Source organism: Cebidichthys violaceus, unplaced genomic scaffold (assembly GCF_023349555.1).
Source record: "Cebidichthys violaceus isolate CVI_PGR_0920_01 unplaced genomic scaffold, fCebVio1.0.p SCAF_10, whole genome shotgun sequence".
Classification (NCBI taxonomy): Eukaryota; Metazoa; Chordata; class Actinopteri; order Perciformes; family Stichaeidae; genus Cebidichthys; species Cebidichthys violaceus.
The window spans coordinates 14,309,627-14,320,998 of NW_027176263.1; the positions used below are offsets into that span (position 1 = coordinate 14,309,627).

At 40.6% G+C, this 11,372-nt stretch overlaps 1 protein-coding gene across 1 annotated transcript; it reads right to left on the minus strand.

Moving 5' to 3' along the window:
• Positions 1-225: 225 nt before the first annotated feature.
• Positions 226-1,801, minus strand: lbx1a (ladybird homeobox 1a). Its single transcript, XM_068718230.1, has 2 exons — positions 1,474-1,801; positions 226-758 (listed from the first exon to the last, which is right to left on the minus strand). The coding sequence occupies exons 1-2, from the start codon at positions 1,799-1,801 to the stop codon at positions 226-228; spliced, it is 861 nt and encodes a 286-aa protein (XP_068574331.1).
• Positions 1,802-11,372: the final 9,571 nt, after the last annotated feature.

Sequence of the window (11,372 nt, forward strand, 5' to 3'; positions counted from 1 at the left end):
CCTTTCTGAATGTCTCTGTCGAGCGTCGTCTTGAGCGCACGCGCCTTGTTCTTCTGCAGAAAGCAGCGGGCCTATGGCTTCTCTCAGTTCAAAAGCACCGAGACTGTTCTAGGTTTGCTGCGTGGGAAACCACGTCAAAGCGTAAATGATGAAATCCTCGAGAAGAAAGAGTTTTCTGTCCGCAAACATTGCGTTATTTGACACTTCACACGGCGACGCACTTATTTAGTCATCCACGTCAATCTCCTCATCTTCATCCTCCGAGCAACACTTGCTGCTCAGCCGGTCTGTGCACCACGACGATGCGGGTGAGGGAGGCGACATGCGCGCTCTGCTGTAGTCGAGGCCCTCGGCGTTGTTGTGCCGGGCCCGCGAGGAGACCGGGTCGGGCTCGGCGCGGCCGGGCGCGGATACAGTCTCCCCGGCCATAATGCCGGCCGCGCACTTCTCCAGCTCGGCCAGCTTGGAGAGCTTCTCGAGGGCCACGGTGCCCGCGACCTTAGCGGACTCCACGTCCGCCTTCATCTCCTCCAGGTCCCGCTTGAGCTTGGCCCGCCGGTTCTGAAACCAGGTAATGACTTGTGCGTTGGTCAGACCGAGCTGCTGGGCGATCTGGTCCCGGTCTGCCGGGCTCAGGTACTTCTGGTACAGGAAGCGCTTCTCCAGCTCGTAGATCTGGTGGTTGGTGAACGCCGTGCGGGACTTCCGCCGCTTCTTCGGGTTGTTCCTCTGGCCGAAAACCGTCAGACCGTCCCGGCCTAGGAGAGAGAGACAAATTAGGTCATCAAGGTGACAAAAAATGCAAGCCTTGAGCAATGCTACTGGGTCCAAAAAATAAATAAATACTATGGTTCACCAAGTACTTCAGAGCTCCTCAAGTAAAACTGCTGAAGCAAAATAACTGAATTACTTTTTATTATTTTTTTATTTTATATTTTTAGCCGAGTCAGTATGATCAATTATCAGATATAATGTATCACATTGTCCTGCATGACAGTTGCTTTTTATAATAAATAAATAAAACGCTGTTTTTAATGGTGGACGCTTATATTGAATTATAGTGAATTTGAAAATTAATTAATCTTTTTATTATACGGGTATTTTCGTTTGTATGTTAAAAACAGCATGATGTTTTGGGCTATATTTCAATTGAACTACTTTTTTATGAATGCCTTAGTGTAATAATATTATACATTTCGCTACATTAAATTAATAATCAATCGAATATAAACGCAATTGTGCAATTTACTATACACAAATTACGCAATTATCCTGGAATCACTAGTAATAATAATAATAATAATAAACTATAAATAAATACAAAATTACGCACGCATGTTTCTTTCACTAAACGAGGTCTTTAACTTTATTTATTCATTAACAGTTTTCAGAAAAGGAAACACTGCTACTACAATACAATAACAAATAGTGAGCGTACACATAATTCCCATTTAATAAAAACAAGTGTTTTACCCTCGGCGGCCTGCAGTACGCTGACCTCCAGGCCCTTGAAGGTTTTGCTGGCCAGCTCCTCCAGCGCGCAGAGCGGGGAAGTCTGACTGAGCAGCGCCCGGCCGGACAGGCCGTGGCCCGCCGAGGGCAGCTTCTCTCCGGGGGAGACATGATGCGCCGCGCCGCTCAAGAAGTAGCTCTTTCTCACCGACGGCTTGTTGAGGATGTCCTCGATGCTGAAAGGCGTCAGCGGCTTGTTGGAGTTGGCCGGCGGCGGCAGCTGGTCCAGCGGACTGCGCCTCCGCTCCTCCAACACCGCTGGACACTTGGAGTCGTCCCTGGAGGTCATGGCGGGCTCACGCGGTAGTGGTGGGGGGTCACACCTGACCGCAGTGTAGTTCGGAGAAGAGCGATTCTAAAATGAAAAGGCAGACAGTGCTGTGCTGGAGGCGGGGAACGGAGAGGTAACGGGGGCGGTGAAGATGATCCGCAGCTCGGATCACAGGTGCTTCTCCGGCCGCATTTCGGCCGCCGAGCTGCAGGCTGTAGGGACACTTCTGACTTCCAGTCCCACCGCGTCTCCGAGCCACTTTTCCGGGGAGACGTACGGCGAGGCGCGAGCCGAACCCATCCAGTGGCAGGCGATGCACCAAAAGCAGGGGCGATTGACCACCAGTCACAAGTTATTGCTGACTGAAAAGGCAATCAATTACTCCTTCTCTCTCGCTCTCTCTCTCTCTCTCTCTCTCTCTCTCTCTCTCTCTCTCTCTCTCTCTCTCTCTCTCTCTCTCTCTCTCTCTCTCTCTCTCTCAGCCAGATAACGGGGAGCGGTAATTAGAGGGCACCTCTGAGGGGAGGGAGGAGTCCAATTAGAAAGTAGAGTAGGCCCACTTAACACTTTCTCTCTCTTAAATTAGATAATTTGTCACAAAAAAAACAAGCAAATGTTTTCCCTCCACGTGATGTTATTCTCATTAGCATATACACGCGGCGTATATAATTGGCACCGCGTTCGATCACCGCGCCAACTTTTGGACGAACCACCCCGCGTCAATCTTCGCGCCAATTACATTCAGAATAAGAGAGAGCGCGCTGTGTTCTGTGAGTATCGACAGAGAGAGAGAGAGAGAGAGAGAGAGAGAGAGAGAGAGAGAGAGAGAGAGAGAGAGAGAGAGAGAGAGAGAGAGAGAGAGAGTTATGCCTTGGAGCGCTGCTGACATATATATAACACTTGACAGAGACAGGCAGAGTGACAGAGGAGGGCATCACCCCCGGCCTCAGCACCCCTCCACCCTCCGTAAAGCACCGTCATATAACTCAGAAGCAAATAGTGCGGCTCCCCCGGAGCACAGCTCCCCGCGGGCACAGCACGGAGGACTGGAGAAAATAAAACACCCCCCAGCTGCTGATCACCAGGACACAAATATTAGGAGACTTTTTATTTGAGATATCGGAAAATACCTGCAGCACATTTGCCGGTTTGACATCCTTTCATTGTAACTTTAACCCGTGAGGCAGTATAAGCAAACATTAATAGAAACATGAATCTGTTTTTACGTAATATCTAAAACAAAAAAAAAACTAAAGTCATGATTAAGCAATACCAACCAAAACTGTTTCTTTATAAACCCTCTCAGATGTCGTCTCAATAGATGGATCATTGTTTTCCCTTTATGTTCATATGTTTGTGTCACAATGTTTAAGGAAACAGAAGAAAAAATCAATTCAGTCTCTTACATTTTTCAGTTTGTTTTCCATCATTTACTTTTTTTTTGTTTATTTAACTGCTGGTAACTTTTAGCTTCCCACGTTTGTGTCGTATGCCTAAAATTGATCGAATACATAAATAAAATAGGTTCATATAGTTAAAATTAAATGTCTAAGTTTAGGTTGTTATCAGATCAAACAGTACATAAACAAACCATGCTGTAGAATGTGGCCGAGCATTCGATTCCAACTTTTGATATTTGACACTTTTCAGTGCTCGATGTGGGTTTTTTTGGAAGTGGGGGTATGGGGGTGTTGGGGGGACGTGGGCTCTGACCATGGAAACAGACACAGAAGCCTGACAGCAGTCGGCAGTTCCACATGGAACTGATACAGCTACTGCTACAGTGTACTATTAATACTACTAGTAGTGGTATTATTACAGTCATGTATTACTAATATGGCAATACAGCAGATCCTAGTGCCAGACCATATTTATTTAGAATGTTTTCTAATGTATTTTTTTTTTACAATGCTCATAATGTGTTATAATCAGCTTAAAGCACTATATGATTATAGTTATTAGCAGTCATTCATATTCATAATGATGAATAACAATAATATAATAAATGATAAAGCATTGCATAATGACTAATAAGGTCATACTCATCATACTTCATAATTGGTTAATGACATTTTGTTTTGCAGAGTTTCATAATTTCCGTGGTTTAATACATTATCTTCTTTTTCATAATGCTTTATATTGTAATTATTCTAAGTTGTTATTGTTTGCTTTGGGTAAAGTGAAAATATATTATTAAATCTATGCAACAACACACAAAACATTGTAAAAATAATTTTAACTTTTCTTAAAGCAAACAATGGCCACTTAGAATAACTTCAAATCACAATATAATACATTACAACGGTCATTATAATGCATTATGAAAAGATGACAATGGTTTATAACTGTGGGGATTTTAATACAATATTTTCCTTGCAAAAACAAAATGTCAGTGAGGGACCAACATGTGTGAATTATTATATATTATAAGACGTATAAGTCATTAAAAAATGCTTCATAATGTGTTATGATTATTGCTATTACTCATTAAGAATAATCACACATGCTTAAAACTATAATTATACGGTGCTATAAGAAAATTGTAACACAATATAATTGTATGTTTCTAATGCATTATAGACAATAAAAAACTTCAAGGTAGACAGCTTCATTTTTCTTATTTCCAAGGTCAAGTATGAACTTATATTCTTGAAAAAACATCAACAATTAAACTGATGATCCTGCTACAAAATTAGAAAATGCATGTAAACACAGTCAACATGAAAAGGATATTTATATTTTGTCCATGCCTTTATAGTTATGTTATTTGTATTTGTATTATTTTCATTTATAATTTTGTTGCATTTTGGGGCATGGAAAAGTGATCCTCAGCCCATTGGGGTTAATGCATTTATAGCAGTAATCCAACAGATACTGATGGATGTATGGAGATGGATAGATAGATAGATAACTAGATAGATAGATAGATAGATAGATAGATAGATAGATAGATAGATAGATAGATAGATAGATAGATAGATAGATAGATAGATAGATAGACAGAGTTTGTCCATTAGTCAGCCCAACATTTAGTAGCAGACCATACAAAGGGTGGATGAGTGATTAGGGGAGTTTAGGGAGGCCATCTGCAGTCACAGCCTTTTGGAGCTCTGACAAAGTCCTCGGACAGTTTTATTCCGTAATTTACTCCTGCTTTGGCCATGCTGTGACATTTGATTACACGCCTAGTCTTGGATCTTTTCACTGCGCGCCTCTCGCCTGCACACCTCGCCTGTTTTATTCTCCATCGGCAAGCTCAACATCCGCACTGATGGATGTGATGTCTTCACCCGATACCCGCTCCCAAATGGAGAAACATTCACTTTTCCACGTAGGTTTTAATTTCATCTTTGGGAAGTGCAAAGTGCTGACCTGGGGGCCTCCCATAGCCACTCTGTTGTAAATACAGACCCCTGTGGCTGCACGGGCCCCCACTGACACTGCTAACATTAAGGAGCTGCTCAGATCTATAAAAATAAACGGGCTTAGTTCTCCCATGTTTGTGACTGTAACTGTTAACTACAATAAGCACACGTGCTAAATGATGTTAAAACAGGATGAGATTTAGTCCATTACTGTTTTTCAGTTGTCTGGTCACCGTAACAACTATATGGTGAATTTAGCTGTATTAAATCACAGTTCAGGAGACTGAACATTGGTGTATCATGCATGTATTACTCTGCAGAGTAACTGACTGTGTGTAGTCTATCCAGTCACAGATTACTGTGTGGCAGCAGCTTCATGTCCTCTCAAACCTCTATATAGTTGAGCATACAGCACGACTGTTGCCATTAAAGGGGACATATCATGCTCATTTTCAGGTTCATACATGTATTTGGGGTTTCTGCTAGAACATGTTTACATGCTTTCGTGTTTAAAAAAACACTTTATTTTTTCACAGTCTGAGTAAACCTCTCCCATTTTCAGGTCTTTAGCTATCTGCGCTGTCTCCATCTTGTCCGTCTTGTAATCCACGTATTCACAAACAAGGAATGTTGACAACGTTGGTTTATTTGTCCCAGAACTTCTGTACTTAAGTAACGTCACTTCCGTAGTTATATTCGCCCAAACCATGATTTTTTTTCTAAACCTAAACCTAAATTGTTTCCTGTGAAGATTGAAGTTTATTTTGAAAATACTAAGCCCATGTAACAATCAGAAATTGACACATGTTGCTGGACTTTCGTAGGAAACATAGACTGTATATAAAAAGTGGACATAGTGAAACACATTTCTGGGGTTCAGGAACATTGACATTAAAGGTATCCCTTTGTTTGCAGAAAAGTACAATGCTTTTTCTGGCGACTGGGTTGGCATCATAGACTGTATGTGGACGTGGTCATCATGACGTCACCCATTGGTTTGTGGACTGCCGTTTTGAAGCCTTGAGTTCGGCGATTTTGCCGTCGACATCTTGGATTACGGCTATCGCCATGTTTTTTTTGCAACCAATGAACAGAAGTTACCATATTTGGAATGTGGAGAGGTGACGTAGATACGCCGTATACGGCTCTGGTAGTGACAGCAACCTGTCAATTACAGTAAGCCCGCCCTAAAGCATACTCCGCTTTATGGTCAATTTTACTCTAAATGGTCCATAATTTACAAAAGAAACATCATGCTGTATTGACGAAGACTTGAAACTAGAGATTGAGACCATAAACTAATATATTAGTTTATTTACTGAGGTAATAAATCAAGTGAGAATTAGGGTCATTTTCTAGACTTCCATACAATCGGACTTGAGTCTCAAAAACGTATGGTATAAGTTTATAAGTTTGAATACATACATTTTCTGAGCAAAACTGATAAAGATATTAGTTCTGCCTACATTTTCTGACTTCGGCAGCCCAGAGTGGAAGACTAAAAAAAACCTGGCAGGATGGATAAATCAAAAACAATCCACAGATAACACTCGTTTTCAATCTGGTTTTGGATATTTGCACAATAACATATGCCATCAGAATGAAGTCAAAGATCCTATGTAATCACAGAAAAAGCTGTTTGAAAGTCTCCAGTTAATGACTGGGCCCAGGGGGCAGGATGGAATCATGTGATCAGCCTCGCTCTACCAGACCGCTGTCTTCACTGACTGTGGGCCGTGACTAAAGTGATTTATTCATTACTGATGACTGATGACAATAGTATGATGTGTTCATTAATAGTGAGCGGTGCCACCCCGACCTTCCACGTCCCTCCCCCCTGTCCAGCTGCAGACTGTAACAAATTGCCACTTTGATGAGAACAAACTTGTTTCTCCAATTTCAATGTTCAGTTTCTTTACTCCTCGATTTGTATGTCTTGATGTGGAAGGCGAGGAGATGGTTCTTTATGTATTTTAGAAGACCCTGGGCCTCATGGAACTCTTAAAACAGCCAGTGGAGGACTTCAAAATGAGAAACATTTTCATTTCATTTGAAGAAAAAAAAGAATGACTGAATTTAAATTCCTGAAAATCTGTTCTTCCTCTACTTTTAATTGAAAATACATTTAAATACTATTTCTATTAGTTGGTGAACAGAACGTATTTGCCTGTATATGCTTTTATGGTTAAACATATTTTCATAGAGGAACCCACAGTCACTCTTTGATGATCGACCACAGGTTTTCTAAACACTTACATATTCTCTTTAATTGTCTTTTTTCTTTTTTTAAAATATTCTTTATTCATTTATCCGTCCGACAAAAGGTGATATATGCAGTCACAACGAACAAACGGAATAACTGTCTTTCATTAGTTTATACAACAGGGAACTTGCAGATAAACATAGTTAAGAGTTACATGCTGAACAGCGTTGTCCCTCAATACTGGACCAGTTTGAAAAATTGTATTCCTTATAGTCACTTAGACTCACAAACGGGGAAATAGGATCCCAGGTTGAATAATATCCAAGTTATCTTTTAAGGGGAAGCAGTGCAACAGATGCAGCCCAGTCGCCAGGAAAAAATATTGGCATTGTACGTTTCTGCAATGTTTTTGCATTTGGTCAGTGAGGTAGTATATCGAGCAGCCACGTTAATTAAAGGTAACGTGGTATAATAATGAGTATAACAGGTGAGAAAGTCCACCAAGGGTGGATGGTTCAAACAAACACCAGACTTTTAGGTAGATAGATAGTTAAATAGTTTCTTTAATAATCCCGCAAGGGGAATTTTTTTTTCGCTACAGCAACATTTATAGATACAGGTAAAGCAATAAAAACAACAAAGTAAAAAATATTAAATATAAAAATGCACAATATATACAATAAAATAGAATTATATTAAATTAACTAACTAAACAATAGTGCAAAGATTTAACCAAACAAACAAACAACCAACAGTGTAACGGTGTTATAGTTGTATGATTGATTTGGCCAGAAGTGATTTATTGTAGAGTCTTATTGCAGTGAGCAGGAATGTGCTCCTGTATCTGTCCTTGTGACAGCGGAGCTGGATGAGTCTGTTGGAGAAATTGCTCCGCTGTCTCTGCAGTAGGTGGTGGAGAGGGTGATCCGGGTTATCAAATATGGATAATAGTTTCTTCAGTGTCCTCCTCTCCACCACCTTTTCTAGACTGTCCAGTTTGCAGCCAATGATGGAGCCGGCCTTTTTAACCAGTTTGTTAAGTCTGTTGGTGTCTCCAGCTCCAATGCTGCTCCCCCAGCAGACTACGGAGAAGTACAGTGCATAGGAAACCGCAGTTTGTGTCTTGTGTAATAACAAAAGTAATTGAACTTAATGTTACATAAGAAAGTCTTCCAACACAGTTTGTTTACATGTATGAGGGTGTGGATAGCTTCTTACTTAGTGTGTGTTTGTGCTGGACTGAATTGCAAGAATAAAATGACAAGATACACAGTGTGCAGTTTTCATTGACTACAGCTGGGTGACAAAGACAGACTCCAGATGCCACAATAATGTCTTTTTCTCTTAGCTACCACTGTGATGTCGGGCTGGGTAAAGGGAAATATAGAATCGGATGCTTGTGTTTTTTGCCGGTGGGTCCCATAATGTGTAATATCTTACATAGCGTTTTACATGTTAAGTGTTGAATATTGATTCAGCGTATGCATATGTAGATCCCTATGCAACTAGTCAAAATGGCCATTAGGAGGCTTGTGCAGCTTGCATCGATGCATACATTGTTTTGCGCAAGTCCTCCTTTCCCCGAATCTCTCCAATGGAAGTGAAGGGTCTAAAGTAAGCACAACACATAGAACCACACAGCCTGATCTTACAGATATATATAAAAGGACCAATACCTCTGAAAAGTGGTAGCATATAATATTAAAACAATTCAACAATATAGTGTTAAAATTATGTCAAATGATCTTTCCTGTGTTTCCAATGTAGCTTTGTTTCCTAAAACTAACATTATATTGTTTAAGCTAACAAAGTTTTGTTACCCTAACCTAATAATAAATTGTTTACCCTAACAACGTAGTTTTGTCACCTAAACCAAAAGTTAAATTCTTTAACCTAAATATGTAGTTTTGTTGCCCAAACCAACCGTTAAACTGTTTAGCCTAACAACATAGCTTGCTGACTAAATCAACCATTAAATTCTTCCAAAGGGGCCGTAGGTAATTTTAACACATTCTGTGCCACCATCACGTAATGCGCTGTTAGGAGGTCATGATTATTTCACATATTTCTGTGAGATCCTGTTGGAACCACACTAGCCACAGTCATGGGAAATACACCAGGTTGAAATCAACTTAAATTATCCTTTAATAACATTAAGATATAATCTCAAAATTATGCTTTTTTCCCCCTCTGAAAAGTAGTGGTCGGTCATCAATAACAACAAATATTGTTATTGCTTGAGCAGCGTGCCATTTGTCAGCGAGAACTGTGCTACAGGAAAATCAATGTTTAATTAAAGGCATGGTGTTTAGCAGCATCAGACAAAAACACCGCCTCTTTAATGCAGACGGTCTCAGCTGATTGCTGTTTTTTGACAGGAAGCTCAGAGCACCGATTAGCTGCTCCTATCACCTCTGGACTAATGGGAAATAGAATGGTACGATCAGGAGAATAAATACAACAGATAATAGTGAACCTACAGTTAATTGACAGCATGCCTCTGTAATCAGTCTGGCAGGAGTGTGTGCATCCATGTTTGTGAGGACCAATTTGAGTTTTTTAAACCTTTAGAGTGAGGACATTTTTGGAAAGTGGAGATATTTTAGCTTGTCCTCACTTCTTTCAAGGCCTGTTTGAAGGTTCAGGTTAGAATTAGGTTTAGGTTCGGGTTAAGGAAAGTGTTGTTGTTAGGCATTTAGCTGTGATGGTGAAGGTTAGAGTAGGGGGCTAGGAAAAGCATTCTGTCAATAAGTGTCCTCACAGAGAGATGTGTGTGTGGAAACTTGTACAGCTATCTTCGTGAGGACCATGGTTTTAAATCTTTACAGTGAGGACAGTTTTGGCAAGTTTTGTCCAGTATTAATTTTGGTATGGGCCTTCATAGGCCTAGGCCCTAGGGTAAGAGGCTAGGGAATGCATTATGTCTGGCAGTACAAGGTTTTGTGTGTGTCTGTGTGTGTTTTACCCATCTTGTGGGGACATAAATGTGATTGCACAGTCACATTGTGGGGACTTGATTTTTTGGGGCAGATAAAATGGGGAAAATTGCACCTCTTCCCAATGTAAATCATAAAATTTTAGGGTGAAGACTTATTCTAATGAATTTAGGTGAAGGGTTAGGGTTAAAATTATGCTGAAAGTTGTTATAGTTAAGGTACTGTAAATCTCCAAATGAACGTAAGTCAATGTAATGTTCCCACAAGTCATGAAAATACGACTGTGTGTGTTTGTGTGTGCGACTTAAGCAGTTGCAATGGAATGAGACTGCAGTCAGCTCAGATCTGGAGGGTCTAACTTAACTAAATGATATGCATTTGTGGGCGTTGCATTGCTTGGGTTCTCTATGAGTGCATTAGTGCTGGCTGACTGGCTGTCAATGAGAGGTTACAACTGGGAGGAGAACACAGTCTATCACTCAATTATGACATCACTAAAATGTGCCCATGAATAAAAGAGTGTATTAAAATAATGCTGCAGTCAGAGAAGGGGGGGGGGGGCAAACCTGAACCACAGGGGTGCAGATTAGGAAACGCTCATGATGTATACATTTATATTAGGGATGCACCAATTTGTTTTTCTCCGTCCGGATCTAGATACCAATACCTGGATACCAAGCTGTATGCCTCACTGTGTGGAAGAGAATGGGATGATTTTTTTTTACGTGTGTGGCAATATCAGGCTTCACTTAAACATTGGTTTCTTAACTTTGTAAAAAAAAAAATCAATAGATACATAAATATAATTGTCATTTGTTAAAATAGAGGCAACAGAGGCCACATCGGCCTACGGTCACCGAAACCTGATCCAGCCATTTGTGTCAGTGTCGGACCAATCACTGATTGTAAGTAATGCAATTTGTATTTGGCAATCAATCTGTTGCCTTTGTTACATGTTTTTTCCTGTTTCCTAAATCTGTCATGTTTTAAGACAAAATGCTTTTATTTTGAAGGCGGCTCTCCGAGTTAAAAAGGAAGTTGAACTGTGCACATGGAGAGAGAGAGAAAAGTAGGAGAATATGGCA